At 48.5% G+C, this 19196-nt stretch overlaps 1 protein-coding gene across 6 annotated transcripts in view; it reads left to right on the plus strand.

Moving 5' to 3' along the window:
• Positions 1–19196, plus strand: part of SLC20A2 (solute carrier family 20 member 2) — a 113406-nt gene that overhangs the window by 49860 nt on the left and 44350 nt on the right. For all 6 annotated transcript variants that reach the window (XM_044927806.2, XM_044927879.2, XM_044927848.2 and 3 more), the window contains 2 exons: positions 11935–12486; positions 19016–19156. In XM_044927806.2, the coding sequence (XP_044783741.2) occupies positions 12198–12486; positions 19016–19156 (430 nt within the window). In that variant the 5' untranslated portion in view covers positions 11935–12197. The remainder of the gene's footprint in view (positions 1–11934; positions 12487–19015; positions 19157–19196) is intronic.

The raw sequence follows: 19196 nt of genomic DNA on the forward strand, positions 1-19196 counted from the left end.
TTGTTTAGGCTGCTTTACATTACTATTTTGCCCTTACTGGTGGAATTGAATCAAGTTTGTTGCCTTCTGATGGGGTCCTTCAGAGACTTGAATGGACTTTGCTTCCTTGAAGAGAGAAAAAGTCCAACTAAGTCATTTTAATATTTATTTATTTGTCCTCTCTTGCTTCTGCCTAAGAACTATTGCTTAAGAACCTCTGGGATGAAAATAAGAAATACAGGGCTGTAAACTGAGCATGGATAATAGTTAAGATAATAATCTTCATCTGTCAACTCTTCCATTTATATTAATGTTCCAGTAATAGAAATAATATGTAGTGGTAGCAGGAATCAATGTTTTTATAAGTATCATTCACATTTTTATTGAACTTCCATTATACTCAGAATAAAATTGGCAAATAAATATGTAAGAACCAAGATGTCTATTTATATACATAGTTCCATTTTCAACCGTGGCTGAAGGGAAAGTATTTCCCTAATATAGCTCCTGGGACTTGGCCAAGCAGCCCAACACTTCAGGGCACAGAATAGGAACAAGCGATCCTTAGGTTTGCCAGTTGATAGAAAGGATATTAAGTGATTTGCTCCTGAAAGCAAATCTGTTTTTGGTTACGAGTGAACAAAAACAGGTGACCTAGAATATTTGGAGGGAATCTGTGTCTATAGTGCATACAGAAAGGGAAAGATGTTCAGAGGCCGTTTCTGTCTGGGAGTGGAAATAGATAATATAAGGCTCAGCTATTCTTATCCTTGGGTTTCAAGCAGTATTGCACTTAAAACACTCTGGCAAGGTGGTCGCAACCTATTTTTCAAATCTCCACTGCAGGTAATTCCACATTTCCAGTGGGAGCTCATTTCACTGTGCGGCAACCTATTGAGTTACAAAGTTTTCTCCTCCTGTCTGAGGGTAGCTTTTCTTATTAATGATGAAAGACTGCTGTATCTCCAATTAGATAAAGAGGGGCTGATAATATATTTTCTCTTGATAGCCTTTTCATGGCAAATAGATGAGGAAACAATGGAAACAGTGACAGACTTAATTTTCTTGGACTCCCAAATCACTGCAGATGGTAACTGCAGCCATGAAATTAAAAGACGCTTGCTCCTTGGAAGAAAAACTATGACAAACCTAGAAAGCATATTAAAAAGCAGAGATTTTACTTTGCCAACAAAGGTTTGTCTAGTCAAAGCTATGGTTTTTCCAGTAGTCATGTATGTGTGTGAGTGTGACCATAAAGCAAGCTGAGCGCTGAAGAATTGATGCTTTTGAACTGTGGTGTTGGAGAAGACTCTTGAGAGTGCCTTGGACTGCTAGGAGATCCAACCAGTCCATCCTAAAGGAAATCAGTCCTGAATATTCATTGGAAGGACTGATGCTGAAGCTGAAACTCCAATCCTTTGGCCACCTGACGTGAAGAACAGACTCCTTGGAAAAGACCCTGATGCTGGGAAAGATTGAAGGCGGGAGGAGAAGAGGACGACAGAGGATGAGATGGTTGGATAGCATCACCAACTCGATGGACATGAGTTTGAGCAAGCTTGGGGAGTTGGTGATGGACATGGAAGCCTGGCGTGCTGCAGTTCATGAGGTCTCAATGAGTTAGACACGCCTGAGCAACTAAACTGAAATGAGCCTTCACGTGGACTCACTGAATTATCCATTTAAAGTGGAAACAACAGATAAAAGCTTTCTTACTTTAACCCATCACTCAGTCAAATCCCATTTGAACACCACAAGGCAGTCTCACTTACACCTCCCGAGGCGATCTTTCAGTTTTTAAGAAATATTTTTCATGTAAGTCATGTAGGACCTCCTAGATCTTTCCTTCTATAGGTCAGATCATCTCAACTCCTTTAACTCTATCTTATTTGAATGAATTTTGCTTTTATTTCTTTATCCTTTAAAAAAGATATGTTCTTATTTACTAGGTTTAGCCAGCACCTTCCCAGAGAGCAAAAGGCTGTGTGGAAAACATCTAAATAACACAAATGCTTTATAAGCCCAGAAGAAATTTAAATGTCAGAATGACAGGAATGCAGAGGGAGACTGACTGTACCAGGAATGAGGGCTGAGCCCACAGGCTCTGCAGTGGAAACTGTTGCTGGGGGACGAGAAGAAGTGGGTTCACGTTGCATAAACTCATGAAGGCCGCTGACTGCATGGCTCAAGAAAGGGTCAGAGCTTTCCACCCGCTCTCCCCACAGGACAATCCTGTGGTTCATGGTTCCAAGCTAAACTGCCTCTTCCCAGCCCTGTGGTCTCTGGATGATGCGCAGGACTCGAGACGTCATCGGACCTTGAAAACGTTCCAGGATGCAGGCTCTGCAGCATTCCTGGTTATCCGCTGTCTTTATCACCCTCTCGTCTTTCCCCATCAACTCTGCCCTCCCTGCAGAGGCCAGGACTTCAAGGCATCTCAGCTCCAGGGCAGAAGCCAGTGTCACTGAGAAGGTCTGATGGATACCTCCCCAGGGCATCACTTCTGCTGCTTCCCTCGGGGCACCTCCTGTGGAGTGAGTGGGTCATCACAACCTGCACTTCCAGCGAGGACAGTCACATCTTCAAAAGGACCAAAATCAGAATAGATGACTTCTAAAGTCCCTGGGTGTTCATTGGAAGGACTGATGCCGAAGCTGAAACTCCAGTACTTTGGCCACCTGATGCGAGGAGCTGACTCACTGGAAAAGGCTGTGATGCTGGGAAAGATTGAGAGCAGGAGGAGAAGGGGACGCCAGAGGATGAGATGGTTGGATGGCATCACTGCCTCGATGGACATGATTTGGGTAAACTCCAGGAGTTGGTGATGGACATGGAAGCCTGGCGTGCTGCAGTCCATGGGATAGCAAAGAGTCGGACACGACTGAGCGACTGAACTGAACTGAGTACCTTCAGACTCAAATGTTCTCTAAGTCTCTGAACCAAGATAGGCTAAAAGAGTTAATCACATAGGTACCCTCAAATACTGTGAAGTACTTGGACCATCAGGACAGTTTCTTATTCTTGGGTGAAGTTCAGTCCTGGCAGCCAGAACCTGCAGGGACTCATCAGGAAGGTGAGAGAAGAGACCAGAGAGGGAGCAGGTGTGACCGAGGAGGGACCTTCAGACTCCCGCACACGGGAGGCCCCAGACCACACAGAGACCCGTGCCCCCAGGGCTCAGACAGGAATGGAGAGACAGCCTTGAGAGTGAGAAACAAAGATAAGAGAAATCAAGAGAACAGGACTGTTCATACAGCTCAAGTCATGGGTTGTAAGGAAGAAAGAAATCTGAGAAGCCGAAAAACAGGCAGATTCATATGAAATTCATTTTGTTTACTAGGAAAAACTAAGCTTATTTTGGTGTTACATTCCTAACCTGGGCGGGGGGAAATGTACTTTTCTTTGTACTGTTTTGTAGGCATTTTTTTCAATAATACAAGTAGTAATTGCTCATGGTAGAAAATTTCAGTAATATAAAAAAATGTAAAGAACCCCCGGAGTCGCTCTAAACTTGGGCCTGTGTCTTCAGCCCCATGACTGGTGCATTCTTCAGCACAGCTGCAGTGTGGCCTAGGCCACTGTGTGAACTCCTTTTTCACTCAGCATTATTACTGTGTTCCATTGTCATGCAAAGCTCTCACGTTACCCCATTTTAGTGACTACGTAAAACTTCATCTTTAGAAGTCAGCCGTGTCTCCTCAGCCATTCTCCTGTCTGGCTAAGGAAAGTTAGGTGGTCTCCTCTTTTCTCACGATGGTAATAGATGACACTGGATTAAACATCTTTGTACACGAGTGTTTATTCACATTTCATATTATTGGTTTTTTTAACCGTTGAGAGTCACGTCATAAAGAACACCCGTTCCCCGCCTGAGTCCTCCTTGTTCCAGGTAGAGGACCTGGCTGGCCCCGCCTCTGGCCCAACCTGGCAAGTGTGCGAGCACCATTCCGCGTACGAAACCAAACACTGTCACTCGGAACTGTGTAAATCACTTCTGCCTGTACTTACGGGGGATGACATTACAGGACTGACTTTAGAATCTGGTGTCGGAGTTGCAAACAAGGTGACACTTTTATGATCTCATCCGCCCGTTTACTGGAACCGACCTCCCAGAAGCTTCAGCACACGAGATGTCCACAAATTTAGACATCACGCGTCTCCAGCCCGTGGCCCTCCACAGATGTGATTTTCAGCCGAAATGGCTTGTATTCGGCCTGACCTCAAATGCTCATGAAATGCCCTGACCTCTGTTTGGCTCCTGTGGAAGGGATGGAGACTTGTCTCCACGGGACAACCCGTGCTCTTTTCTCTGTAGAAACGCTCGATGCCCATCCTGAAGGGCGGTCAGTGGGTGATCCCGGCAGTGGGCCTTCCTCTCTCATCTCTGACCTCAGAAAAGCTGTGTCCGAGTCCCTCTCTGGAGGACTTCCCTGTGATGTAGCCCCTCCTTGGGTCTCATTAGCTCTTTGTTTCTCGATGCCACTGCTTGGAGCAAGGGTGACAGCTTGCCCCTGACTCTGGTCGCACTGGCTGGTTGCACTGCGTTTAGCTGGAATGTTCCTTCTTTCCTCGCTGCTCTTTCTTTTTTTTTTTTTTTTTAACTGTTTAGCTTTTATACTTCATCTCAGCTGGACAGTGTGGCAGGAAGGGAAAATACCAAATCTGAATTGTATTGTTTTCTTTTCATCCCCCTCAGCTCTGTTGAGGTATAACTGATAAAGTGGTAAGATTATCATTTAAATATTACAATATGAAATGTACCCTGTGGTGGTTTTATGTGTTTTTATACATATACATTGCAAAAGAATTCTTCCCTTCTAGTTGATTAACGCATCCATCCCCTCACAGTTAATTAATGCATCCATCACCGCACGTGTTTATATATTCCAGGGTTATTTTCTAAGCAGCCTTACTGAAGCATAATTTATGTACAGGGAAGCCCACCAGCGGTCAGTGTACAGTCGCATAAGTTTTGACACACATGCATAGTAACACCAACTTCTCGCGAGAGAACATATAGTCTCCTGTAAGACGTGTGTTTCCATTTCTCTCGGGTCTGCTGGCTAGCACAGGAAGCATATGCTTTAGGGTATGAGAAACCCCTGCGTTCTCTTCCAAAATGGCTTTCCCATTTTGCATGGATTTTTTTTCCTAGCACTTTTTCGAGTTCTTGTCTCTTTACCCCTTCACCTCCGTCCACCCCTCCACGCAGTTCCTGAGGCTTACGGTGCGTGTCAGTCTTTAGGCAAAGACAAGGCCAGAGTTTGTACAGCAGGAAGAAGAGCAGCCCTCGAGGGAGGTGGGGCCGTGTGAGTGAGGAAGACCCTTCTTGAAGGATTTTAGACCCTTACACTCTTATTCTCCCTGTGACTCCCCCGATAACCAATAACTTCAAGTTGCTTGCAGCCAACCACAACTTGCAAACACTTTGAAAAAAATGGATTTGACCCTGACAGTAATCCCAAAAAGTCCATGTGTTGTTACTGCTGCTGCTGCTGCTAAGTCGCTTCAGCCGTGTCCGACTCTGTGCAACCCCATAGACAGCAGCCCACCAGGCTCCCCCGTCCCTGGGATTCTCCAGGCAAGAACACTGGAGTGGGTTGCCATTTCCTTCTCCAATGCATGAAAGTGGAAAGTGAAAGTGAACCCGCTCAGTCGTGTCCGACTCTGTGCAACCCCATAGACGGCAGCACTGCCCCCCCTTTACAGATGATGAGACAAGACTTCTCTGTGGTCACGTCGCGGGTTAGCAGCAGGGCAGGCTCAGGCCCCAGGTTTCCTGCCCATCACCCAGGGCTTTCTCTGCCACGTGCAGACCCCTGTGCTGAGCCGGGACCTCACACACCACTGTGCTGTGTGCCCTTCCTCCCGCTTCTCAGACAGGGCGTGGACGTGACTTGCCCAGGGCAGCTGTAGACTAGGGTGGACCAGGGTGACCTGACCTGGGCTCGTCCCCTTCTCCAGGTGGGAGAAACAGGTGCTCCCCTTTAATAGTAGAGAGGAAAGGAGGGGGCAGGGACACTCAGGGCTGGGCCGATGTCCCGGCCTCTTCTGTTCCACTTTGCACGTCTTAGTGTCGCTCTTATCAGGCTGTGTCCGTGCTCCATCCCCGGCACTTCTGCCTCCGTCCCCCTGTTCCAGGTGGTCCCTGACCTTCTGATGTCGTTTTCTTCCCCTTCTCTCTCCCTCCTCCCTCCTTGTCCCCTCTGCCCCTCGCCCCTCCCCGCCTCCATCAGGAGAGCACCCGTCTGCCTGTCTCCAGCGGAGAAGGCAATGGCACCCACTCCAGTACTCCTGCCTGGAAAATCCCATGGACGGAGGAGCCTGGAAGGCTGCAGTCCATGGGGTCGCTGAGGGTCGGACACGACTGAAGTGACTTAGCAGCAGCCTGTCTCCGGGCGCCTCTGCTCCCAGTGCTGCGTGGCTAATCTGGGAACAGGCCCTTTAAAAGGGAGCTGAGACCTGTTTCAGACCCTTCCTAGTAATATTTCAGTTTTTCATCATCTGTGTGAAAACGTGAAGCTCAGTATTTTCTGTCTTAAATATACTGTTATTTTTGAGCTATTTTTTACCTTTTAAGCCTGTGAAGTCAACGAGCTACTCAAGAAGAATGTTAAGAGGCTCATGACAAGGTCTACGTCCTAAAAGGTGAAAAAAACGTTTGTGCTCACTGCCCTGTTTTCTGCAAGATTCCCAAAGTGAAATCTTCGATTCTGTTGAAATATCACCAGGGGAAAAAACTCGTCATCTTTACATCTTATTCGTCAGGCTCACCTGCAGGTAGCAGAGTTACTGGATTTTACATCCTGCCCCTGAAGGGATACCTGTCTCCCCCGCCTCCATTTCGACCTAAATGTCAGCACTCCCGATGCAGTGCGGGCTGCCGGGAGAGCAGGTTTTTCATTTTCAGAACGTTGTGTGTGTGAGCTACCTGGGGCCTCAGGAAAGGAGTTGGGAAATTACTTCAGAGCCCCGGGTTTTCTGCGTGGGGACCTGGCTCCTTCCTGTCGTCTGCTGGCAGGAGGGCCTGGCCTGGGTGCAGCCGCAAGCCTTCAGAAAAGATCCTTACAGGCCAGAACGACACAGGGGACCCTCTGCAGGTATCTGCTTCTGAATCAAGCCAGAGGATGGAGGCAACTGTTAATTATGACTCAGTTCATGTCAGTAAATAAGATTAAGCCTCATCAAGTAGGACCTTGCCCTACTTAGGCTGTTTCCTAGCAGACCCAGGAAATAAGACATTTTATAGATTTATTGAATTCCTTCAGCATCACAGGGGCAGGAGAAGGACTTGGGTGAAACGTGACGCTAGCTCAGTCAGCGTCCTTCAGGATCAGAAGTTTGTTTTTTTTTTTTTTTTTTTTTTAAAAAGCTGAGTTCGAGATTGGCAGGTGAACTGATGGAAATAGGTGTGTACTTGGGGAAAAAGCTGGAAGTCATCTTTGAGATTCTTTTCTGCATGAGTCTGGGTCCCCGAAGAGCCCACAGCCCACCGCTGTGGACCTGCTCGTCTGGGGCTGGTAGGTGCCAACTGGGGAGATGGTTAGACCCCAGGCCGGCAGGGGTGGGGGCGCTGGAGCAGACCTTTGCTGGGAGGGTCAAGAGTCTCCTGGGGTGCGACCGTTGGCAGCATTTCAGAGCAGGACCCCCCGATCCAGGCTTCTCTGCGCACCAAAGTTTATTAAATGCCACAACTCAGCAACATTCCTGTTCTTAAGCAGTGTACAAACCTGACTAGAAATATTCTGAGAATGTTTGTTTTCACGCTTCTGTAAACATTCCGATTCCCAGGGTGGGAAGGAGGGTGTTGGGGAGAGTTGAGTCAACGCTGACAGAGGAAGAGAGTCTGGAAGCCTCCCCGCAGGAGCCCTGGGAGCGCGGCTCAGAGCTGAAGGCCCAGGCGCCAGGCCGCGTGGGGTGAGCTGAGATGTCGGCTCACCGGGGAAAGGCAGGCTCTTGTGAACATGACCCATCGGGGACACAGACCCTACAGACCCTCAGTACTTCTTGCGGGAGTCCGAACTCTCCTCCAGTGCAAGAGGTCGGGGCATTGGAAAACTGGCCATTTAGGGGTTTTCACACTCGGGCAAGGAGAGGGAAGAGGAATGCTTGGTTCCAGCCCCCCATCACGTCCTGACACTTCTCAGAAAAGCTCTCTGAGGAGAGGCAGGAAGAACAAGGCATTTGCTGGAGGTTTTCTGATTGGCGTCGCCCCGGGCTGAGCATCGCTGCTGAGGAAGAGAGAAGGCGTTTTCATTGCTGCTCCCACACGCAGAGCCTCTGTCTGCAGGACTGCCGTGAACACACGTGTGTTTCCATCCACTGCCTCCAGGGTCGCGTCTAGGCGTCCCCGTCGCAGCATCGAGTAAATATTTACCTGTAGTCTTATTCCGATTTCAGTTTTTATATTTAAATCTTTCACTTGGGGTGAGGTAGGAAATCTCACTTTTTCTTCCTTCCAGATAGTTAGCAGCTGGCACGTTGGCCCAGCATCACTTACTGAATAAGTCGAATTTCCACCCTGATGTGATCCACCACCCTGCCCCACCTTCAAATTTCTATTTTCCGACCCAAGCCTCCTGGTTGGGCCTCGGCCCCTCTGAATTTGGCCACGTTCTTGACAAGCTACCGCTACTGCTCACACGGTGGTTTTCCAGCCCGCTGAGGGCTCAGTTTCAGCCGTGCGACCCTCTTTTTCAACGCATCCTGTTGTGTAGTTATTTAAGCACTTCATTTTGCTCATGTTGGACAAAAATCAATGAAGAAAATCAAAGTGTTGGTACTTGCAATAGGAAGTAGGCTGGGTAAATATCACGCAAGATGGAAATGATTTCGTCTCTTAAAAGGGGCAGGCCTTTCTCCTCGGCCAGGTGCTTCGGAACTTCGGGGTTGAGTGTGAAGGAGAAAACATAGATGTAATTGTGGAGATAAGCTGTCTAAGGTCATGTGAGTGGGAGAGAGAACTTCTGCTTGGAAGTAGTGCCGGGTACCACAAAGGCTGTGAGAACCCTCAGTCCAAGCAGAGGCGGCCCGAGGGCCTCGCCTTACCCCCTGCGTGTGTCGGTGTCCAGCCGTGAGCTGTGCCCAGACCCCACCCTGCCACCGACCAACAAAACCAAGCACAGCGCAGATGGGAGAACACCCTGCCCGGTGACTCCTCAGCCCAGCACTCCTGTCTCCATCCCCACTGACAAGCCAGCACTGCGTCCCAGCGGCATCAGCCACCGGAACCCCTCTTTCCATCCCTCCTCTTCCGTTTGTCAGCACCCTGTCCCTGGCTCAGGACACCCATCTACACCTGCACCGTGCAGGGGCCTCGGAGGCAGTCTCCCCACGTCCCCTCCTGCCTCCATCCTGGCCCCCCTCTGCACTGTGGCCAGGGGCCTCCAGGAAGGGGAGCCTGAGCACATCAGCACCCTTCTAACAGAGCCCCCCAGTGTTAGCAGGTGGCTACCAGCAGTGTGGTCCAGCCCAGCCTACATCTCCCCCCTTATGCCACTCCTTCCCAACTGGGAACTGCCTGGAGTGACCCCCCCCAGTCCCAGGTTGACACCCCCATCCTTAGGTGGCAGGGGACCCCCCTCCTGCTCACACAGACCAGGTGTGCCGTCTGTGCGCTCGTGAGGCTGCACGATGTGGGCCTCCCGCTTTAGCACCTGCCACACCTGATAGTCTGACATGTGTCTGTCGATGAGCATCCGTCTCCCTTCCTGGACCACATCCCATGTCACTCAGCATCTTCCCAATGACGGGCCCACTAGGGCGCTCAGTAAACAGCATCCTGTGCTGTCCTCGTTGGCCTCTGGGCCCCCTGACCTGACCGATGAGGCTTCATCTAGAACTCTTTGTATTTCAAAGTAGATAATACTGGTCCAGATGCTGGTTTGACTTTGTATTTTCATTTATCGACTCAGTGCGGTCTTTTTCGCACGACTCCAGAGTCGCGTGGGCTACAAAGCTTAGAAAGTGAGAAGGTGGTCGGGCATACTTCCTGCTTCATCCTGGGCCTGTCATGCCGCCAACACGTGTGGTTCTGCATTTTAGTTGATCATTTTTCCTGAAAAGATGGTTCTATATATATATTGATTTGCTTTTATGTATTTTAATTTGGAAAGCACGTCACGACAGTATAGAGTCTTGGGAGGAAAGAAAAACTTGAGCTCTACTACTGCTTGTAAGCTCAACCACTGTTACACTGTTAATGAGTCACCTCTGGGTCTTTTATATACCTTTAACATTGCCACATTCATAGGTACGTAAATTTTGTGTCCTGCTTTTTTCCCTCTAAATAACCTTAATGTTGACTGATCGTTATATTTTATATGACATGGTGTATGAGGCTGACTCAGTTCAATAAGCATTTATAGTCATCGTTCTCAATGCTGAGAACCACCCAAGTACACAGATGTAGTACTCTGTGTAATAATAGACCACCACAACTCTGAAGCTTTTCATGATATTTTTCCTTCACGGATGTATTAATTCTGTAACATCACCTCTTCATCCCAGGAAGAAGCCTATGCAAGAGTTTTCTTCCTTTCTCTAATACCTTCTTTCTTCACTTACTGAGCAACTTGACTAGGGCTTATCCCATGCTGGATGCTAGTCTGTGTGCTGGGGACATGGCTGGGAATCCCCATGCGTAAAGCCAGACGGGTGTGAGTGAGTGAACGAATGAATGAGGTGGTCAGTAGAAGAGGCAAACAGGTGGGTGAGAGAGAGGGATAATGGCATGGGGGGGTGGCGCTGCTGTTAGACAAGGTCGGGGCCCGCTCTGGTGGTGACGCCTGGGCAGAAAGGGACTTGGAGCAGGCGGTGAGCTGGCAGAGAGGCTGTCTCTGGCCCAGGGACCAGCAGGTACGAAGGCCCTGAGCTGAGGGAGCTGGCGGTTTTCATACAAGAGGCAGGAGCAAGTGAGGGGAGGAGGTGGGCAAGGCCTGAGGTCAGTGAGCCCAGGCGGGCTTGGGGGATGAGATGAGATCTGGCAGGGGGTGATCTAGGGAGGGAGCCCCGAGCAGATCTGGGGGAAGCCCCAAGGAGATCTGTGGAGGAAGCCTGGGGATCGGAGGGCCCCCCAGATATTTTCAGAGCTCCACCATATCTCCTTGGAGCTACCCCCAGATTTCCTTGCAACTCCCCCCACAGATCTCCCTGGGGCTCCCCCCATATTTCCCCAGGGCTTCCCCCAGATCTCCTTGGGACTCCCCCGCAGATCTCCCCAGGGCTCTGCAGGGGAACCCTAAGGACATCTGGGGGTCCTGGGGAGACCTGGGGGTGATCTCCCGGGCTGCGCTCAGGCGTCTGGCTATCCCCAGGTGAGGTGGGAGGCGGGGCGTGGTGCCTCGCTCTCCCTCGCGCTCTGACAAGCTGGCTGCACTCCAGTGTCCCCACCCTGCTGGGAAGCCCCGCAGCTTCCTGCTCCCCCGTCGCCCTGTGGACGAGTCACTTCGTGCTCAGACACAGGCTTGGTAAGCTCGGTGTGAAGTGTGTGTGTGAGCAGGTGGACAAGGAGCCACACCCCACCGTGTCACAGCCACGGTGGGGTAACCCTGCTCCAAGAAGTTAGGTGTGCTCCGTGTATTTGATGAGCTCTGTAACTCTGAATTTCTCATTTCTTTTTCTTTTGCTCCTCTGTCAGAATTTTTTCCTTCTAAAATAAAGGCCACATATATTCTTCGAATTGTGTAAAAAGTACCCTAGTAGGACTTCCTGGCAGTCTATAATCGTAAAGCGTGATTACCCTCTGAAGTTTTAGAATCAACTCTTTTTTGGTGGTGGCAGGGCCAGAAGTTAGCCTGCTTCTAATCTTCTAGCATTGCATTATGGTCCGATCGGCCACACGCATGCGAAAGGGAGAGCCCATGAGTCGTCTCCAAACACTTCTTCCTGAAAGAACAGACCATTGTCGCCCATTCCTCGGGGTGACTAATTCCTTTTGTTTTCTTTCTGACACAGGAGGAGCCCTCACAGCTTCCCCAGGTCAGGAGGGAAAATATGGAATGTGTTTTACCGCTGACTGAACACAACCCAATGAACTGTCCTGACAGTAGTTTGAAAACCAGCAGTTAGCAGTTTGTCCAGCCGCAACATCATCCGGCACTTTCCAGAGCAGACTCACTGTTGACAGGAACTCTCAGCCTCACGCCCCATAGAACCTCACGCTCGGCCGATTTCAGAGATTTTCGCACAAGAAAAGCACCCAGCGCCCTGCGTCCACAATGGCGATGGATGAGTACCTGTGGATGGTCATCTTGGGTTTTATCATAGCTTTTATCTTGGCGTTTTCTGTGGGTGCCAATGACGTTGCCAATTCGTTTGGCACCGCCGTGGGCTCGGGCGTGGTGACCTTGAAGCAGGCCTGTATCCTGGCTTCCATCTTCGAAACCACCGGCTCGGTGCTGCTGGGGGCCAAAGTCGGAGAGACCATCCGGAAGGGCATCATCGACGTGAACCTATACAACAACACCGTGGAGACGCTCATGGCCGGGGAGGTCAGTGCCATGGTCGGTAAGTAGCTTGGTCTTCCCACCCGTGGGAATGTGTCCCGACCCACTTCTCTGCCCAACTTCTGTCATACCCATAAATGAGACTTGCTTTAACTTTTCAAAAACTGGTTTGATAGTTTTTTTTTTTTTAATAAGAGTATAGGTGATTTACAGTGTTGTGTTATTTTCAGGTGTATAGCAAAGTAATTCAGCAATATATATATATGAAATATATGTATATGTATATTTTTCAGACTTGTTTCTCATTCATTATATCTTATTTGTGCTTTCTGTATGTTATGATTTTGGTCAGTGTCCAAATGTCAAGCAACCATTTCTTTCTTGAATGTGTTCAAATAGACTTTGGCTAAGTCAGTGCTTTTCAAAAAGTCCAGAAAAAAAAAAAAGATATTTGTAGCATAGCTCTTTGTCATTTTAAAGCTATTTGAAAGTTCTTAAAGAAAGAACACGTCAAAGTGAACGTGTTTCAGAGGTTTAGTTAGGTTTATTTATAAACCTTGATGGTTTATTTTTTTTTCATATATTTTTCATTAGTTCTGAGGCGATGTTTTAAAAACTTGGATGCCAAAAACCAATTTTCATTAGCTTAACTTTTGTATTCTCAGTTTAAGTTTTAGAGCAGTTACCAAATGAATCTTCAGTGCCTGTGTTTCAAGAAACGTTGGTCTTCTCTGTCATTTGTCATCCTTTTGTTGGTTTTTGTTCAGATTTTCTAATTCTGCCCCTGGGAGTTCCATCTGGTATGCTTGTTTTGTTTTCTGGCCAGAAGACCATTTGTACATCACCTGTTTGCAGTAGGACCTCTTATGGGTAGGGTCAGGGTGCCTGGATGAAAGAGCATCGCTGGCTGGATGAGCGGTTCCTTCTCTGCCCATGCTGATCCCAGACCTATGGCAGCATACGGGTGCTCCCTCACCAAGCTGAGAGGTTCCGGCAGCAGGGCCTTAAGTGCAGCTGACAAGACCCTTCTGCGCTTGCCTCTAGGTCCAGGTGACACACAGCAGGCGGCGGGTCTGCATGGGCAAGGGGTGCGGGCGAGAGGGGGTGTCCTGCCACTTTGTTTGCAGCAGCGCACATGCTTTTGTGGGGAGAGCCGTGCCGTGGAGGCCGGATGCTGGTGGACTGAGAACACGGCTCCCGAGATGAGTCACCAGCAGCACGTCTGTAGCACCAGGGGTGTGCAGGTCATTTGCCAGGTGTAGGATGGCCCATCATCTTTTTTGTGGCAGCAGGTTAGTCTGAGTAGTAGTTGAGGTCTTTGATTGGAAGCAGACGCAGGTCCTGAGTAAGGAATTAAATACTACTAAGCGACTCAGCAGTGGCCACAGGACTGGAAAAGGTCCGTTTTCATTCCAGTCCCAAAGAAAGGCAATGCCAAAGAATGCTCAAACTACCGCACAGTTGCACTCATCTCACACACTAGTAAAGTAATGCTCAAAATTCTCCAAGCCAGGCTTCAGCAATATGTGAACCATGAACTTCCAGATGTTCAAGCTGGTTTTAGAAAAGGCAGAGGAACCAGAGATCAAATTGCCAACATCCACTGGATCATCGAAAATGCAAGAGAGTTCCAGAAAAACATCTCTCTTTGCTTTATTGACTATGCCTCTGACTGTGTGGATCACAACAAACTGGAAAATTCTTAAAGGGATGGGAATACCAGACCACCTGACCTGCCTCTTGAGAAACCTATATGCAGGTCAGGAAGCAACAGTTAGAACTGGAACAACAGACTGGTTCCGAATAGGAAAAGGAGTTCGTCAAGGCTGTATATTGTCACCCTGCTTATTTAACTTATATGCAGAGTACATCATGAGAAACGCTGGACTGGAAGAAGCACAAGCTGGAATCAAGATTGCCGGGAGAAATCTCAATCACCTCAAATATGCAGATGATACCACCCTTATGGCAGAAAGTGAAGAAGAACTAAAGAGCCTCTTGATGAAAGTGAAAGGAGAGAGTGAAAAGGTTGACTTAAAGCTCAACATTCAGAAAACTAAGATCATGGCATCTGGTCCCATCACTTCATGGCAAATAGATGGGGAAACAGTGTCCGACTTTATTTTTTTGGGCTCCAAAATCACTGCAGATGGTGACTGCAGCCATGAAATTAAAAGACACTTACTCCTTGAAAGGAAAGCTATGACCAACCTAGATAGCATATTAAAAAGCAGAGACATTACCTTGCCAACAAAGGTCCGTCTAGTCAAGGCTATGGTTTTTCCAGTAGTCATGTATGGATGTGAGAGTTGAACTATAAAGAAAGCTGAGCGCCAAAGAATTGATGCTTTTGAACTGTGGTGTTGGAGAAGACTCTTGAGAGTCCCTTGGACTGCAAGGAGATCCAGTCCATCCTAAGGGAGATCAGTCCTGAGTGTTCATTGGAAGGACTGATGCTGAAGCTGAATCTCCAGTACTTTGGCTACCTGATGGGAAGAGCTGACTCATTTGAAAAGACCCTGATGCTGGGAAAGATTGAAGGCAGGAGGAGAAGGGGACGACAGAGGATGAGATCTTTGGATGGCATCACCGACTCGATGGACGTGAGTTTGGGTAAACTCCAGGAGTTGGTGATGGACAGGAAGGCCTGGCATGCTGCAGTCCATGGGGTCGCAAAGAGTTGGACATGAGTGAATGACTGAACTGAATCATATCAAGCAGAAATTAAGGTTTTGCCAGTCAGAGTGATGCGGACAAGATATATTGAAAGTAAAGGAGAAGTAAAAACATTGCTCAAGTTCAGTCTTTTTAAATATTGGCATGTAGTTGATTTACAATATTGTGTTGGTTTCAGGTATATAATGAAGTGAGTCAGTTACACATGTATCTTTTCTTTTATAGATTCGTTCCCCATATAGGTCGCTACAGAGTATTGAGTAGCACCCCATGTGGTCTAGAGTGATGAGGTTCAGCCTTAACATCGGTTTCTCCCTGTGTTGGATGGGCCCTGTGGGGAGTGGTGGTACTTGTCGAGGAGATTTGTTGGTGAGGCTGCCCCGGGGCCCCAGGTGGACAGGCCTGCGAGCTGAGCTCCGTGTCACCACTGACTTGCTGTGTGGACAGCATAACTTGTCCAGCTTTGGGGTTTTCCCACCCCTGGCCTAGTCTCTCCACTCAAAGAATGAAGTATACTTACCTCCACTAGAATTTAGGTTAACCAAAGCAGTTTGTGGTTTTGCTTGAATAACTTGATTTTGTTTGCTTTGGTTTCTTTTTTTTTTTTTTTTTTTTGATGTGTGGTTAGATGAATCTCAAAGCCTATTTTGTTGGGAGTTGGTGAAATGAGAGTTACCTAGACATTTAAAATTGGTTTCCTTGAACATGAGAATTCTGGGTAGTTTTGAGATGGTGATATAATTATGTTTGGCTCAGATCAAGATGATTCTGTTCAAATGCCTGAATTCTCCCAGTCTTCCTCTTTTAAAGCCAACATCCCTTTCTTTTCCCCTTTTCTCCCTTGTCTTTTTTACTCTCTTTTTTTTCCTCTTTTTTCTTGAACTTTGCCCCAAGCCCATGGGTCTCTGTTTTCCCATAGCATGATGGTAGTGTTAAGTTGATTGGGTGGAAGACGTTGTTCACGCCAGCCAGGCTTCTCGAACATGGCCTCTCTGGGAACTCTAGCTCAGCCCTAAAGCAGTAGTCAATCCACTTAGTATGAAACCACCCATGGTTCCCAAAATCCACTGAGAATTCAGAATTCTCCATCTTTTCACAGCAGTACCCACAACAGCGTCACCGAGCCATCACAGTGAAGCACCCTAGGAAGTGCTGGGTCTCCTCACCGCCCTGTAACCCACACCTGCTCTACCATTCTTTCATCGTCTGGGAGCCCGTAGTCTGAGATGCCATCTTAACCCCCCAGTCTCCCCAGGCTTTGTCTCGCACCCTGTGTTGTTCAGTCGTGTCCAACTCTTTGCAGCCCCATGGACTGCAGCACACCCGGCTTCCCTGTCCTTCACTATCTCCCAGAGTTTGCTCAGATTCATGTCCGTTAGGTTGGTGATGCCATCCCACCATCTCATCCTCTGCCGCCCTCTTTTCCTTGTGCCCCAATCACACACTTAATCCCTTCCTTCATGGCAGGTCACCTTTAGCTTCAGGTTAGACTATCTGTTTCCCACGGTTTTTCTTTTTTAAGTATTTATTTCTATGTGTGGATCTGGCTGCACAGGTCTTGGTTGTCACATCCAAGAGCTTGAGTTGCAGCATGCAAGCTCCTAGTTGCGACATGTGGGCCCTAGATCCCTGACCAGGGATGGAATCTGGGGCCCCTGCATCGGGAGCTCGGAGTCTTAGCCACTGGACCTCTACAGGAGTCCTTTCCACTGTTTTTCTTAATATTAATATAATGCCATTCACTTTCAGGATTCCCCAAGGTTGAAGAGGCCTCTCACCCACTCTCGCCTCACAAGACCCCTGCACACAAGGCTTCTGTCTTTCCCTCCATCCTCCGGTCATTTCTCCCTCTTTCTCTCAGGCAGTCCCATCCCCTGCCTCTCCTTACAAACCTTCCTGTTGTAAAGTCAGCCCAGGGAGAGGAGAGTGGCTTTCAAGACAGAAAACCGCATGGTCTGAGTTCATGTAGGTCAGTTTTTCTCATTCTCATAACATCACTGGGTTACTTTAATTTTTGTAAGACTATCAATCATAAAGGTTGCTTTTTCAGTTCTGGTTCTGTGCTGTGTAACACACTCCCAACTCTGGCTTTATTTTTAAAACAATCCGTCCCCCTAGGAGCCCAGGGCTTAGGTGTCCCGGCTCACAGAACTGTCCGCGGGGGAGCGTGGGCGCCGCCATCCAGCCTGTCACCAGGTTGGCAGCCCCAGGCTGGTCCTTCTGCTCCCAACACACGTTTCAGGGATAGACTTGGGGTCACGGCCCGCTTTGGCTCAAAGGTCATGGTGCCCAACGCTCCCAGAGCAGCTGTCAGCCTTGCTGCACAGTCCGGGACCTCCCGTGAGCCTCTGTAGCACAGATATTTTTGGAGAAAATGCCAGGGGTCTGTTTGAAGGCACTGCTGCTGCCAAGCAACCAGATTTCCAGAATTAACGTTTGGGATTAATGACGCGCCCTGTTTATCAGCCCGCCCCTTTGTTCCCCTGCGGCCCTTCGTGAGCGTTTCAACAACTGTTTCTGAAGGCGATCTCTCCCCAGCTGATGCTTTTAATACTCCCTGCAAAACCTGATCTGCTTATGAAAATATCTGGAGTGAACTCTGGCCTAGAAAAACACGAAGCCTGGAAGAGGGTGGTGAAGTTGAGGTGAAAGGATACAAGCCAAAACCCAGGGATCCTCTTGACTCCTGAGGGTTAGCAGGCTTGGAGGGAACAGGCCGAAAAGGCCTGGCGGCCGGGCAGGGGCTGGGGGTTGGTGCCCAGTGTGGGGTTTGCTATCACAGTTGCTTCTCATGGGAGAGGCAAAAATATGAAAAGCAACATGGGGTTACACTCTTTTTTTTTTTATTGAAGTATACTGACATGACATATTGGTAATACCAGTTTTAGGTGTACAACACTGTGATTTTTTTTTTTTTTTTTTTTTTTGGCTGCACTGGGTCTTCATTGCTGCTCGGACTTTTCTCTAATTGCATTGAGTGGGGGCTACTCACTGGTTGTGGCTCGCAGGCTTCTCTATGCAGTGACTTCTCTTGTTGAGGCGCACAGCCTCCAGAGCGCTGCTTCAGTAGATTCATGGGCTTAGTTTCCCCTCGATATGTGGGATCTTCCCAGACCAGGGTCAAACCTGTGTCCCCTGCATTGGCAGGCAGATTCTTAACCACTGGACCACCGGAGCTTTCCTGGTGGCTCAGACAGTAAAGAATCCACCTGCAATGCGGGAGACCTGGGTTCGATCTCTGGGTTGGGAAGCTACCCTGGAGGAGGGCATGGCAACCCACTCCAGTATTCTTGCCGGGAGAATCCCATGGACAGAGGAGCCTGGTAGGTTACCGTCCATCGGGTCGCAAAGAGTCGGACATGACTGAGCGACTAAGCACAGCCTGGGACCACCAGGGAAGTCCTAACGCTGTGATCTGATGTTTGTATTTTGCCCTCTTTTGTATCGATTAGTATACATAGCCTGTCTCCAGTCTCCTTATGATGCAACCAAAAGATGTTACCTACAGCAGAATCCTCTCTGATACACGGCCTTTCCTGTTTCTCCTTGTTCATTGGTTCCAGTCTCCTGCTTGGTCCTGGCCATACTTCACATCAGAACTGACTCATCACCTGCATCCTTGCTTAAACGTGACAGAGTCAACTTGTAGCTGGCATCAGGCTTTTCTTTTTATACTGTCAAAGACTTTTGCTTGAATAAATCATCATTATCCCTTCCGTGTTGAAGAACGTTTCTAAAGTTATTTGAGTGGTTTCTGTTGGGACTTTGTTAAGAAACAATCCGGAGACAATTAACCCCAGCGAGGGGTGAGGAAGAAGGACTGTAATTTGGGTTTCTTCCTTCTGTGGCGACCTAAGACACTGCACCGTGTCCCTGACTTTCCTCTGTCTTTGTCTCTTGTCTTCAACCCACAGGCTCAGCTGTCTGGCAGCTCATTGCGTCCTTCCTGAGGCTCCCAATCTCGGGGACTCACTGTATCGTCGGGGCCACCATAGGGTTCTCCCTCGTCGCAATTGGTACCCAAGGTGTGCAGTGGATGGAGCTGGTCAAGATTGGTAATTGGCATTTTCTTTTACGTATAAGAAGGAAAGTTTA

Source organism: Bubalus bubalis, chromosome 1 (assembly GCF_019923935.1).
Source record: "Bubalus bubalis isolate 160015118507 breed Murrah chromosome 1, NDDB_SH_1, whole genome shotgun sequence".
Taxonomy (NCBI): Eukaryota; Metazoa; Chordata; class Mammalia; order Artiodactyla; family Bovidae; genus Bubalus; species Bubalus bubalis.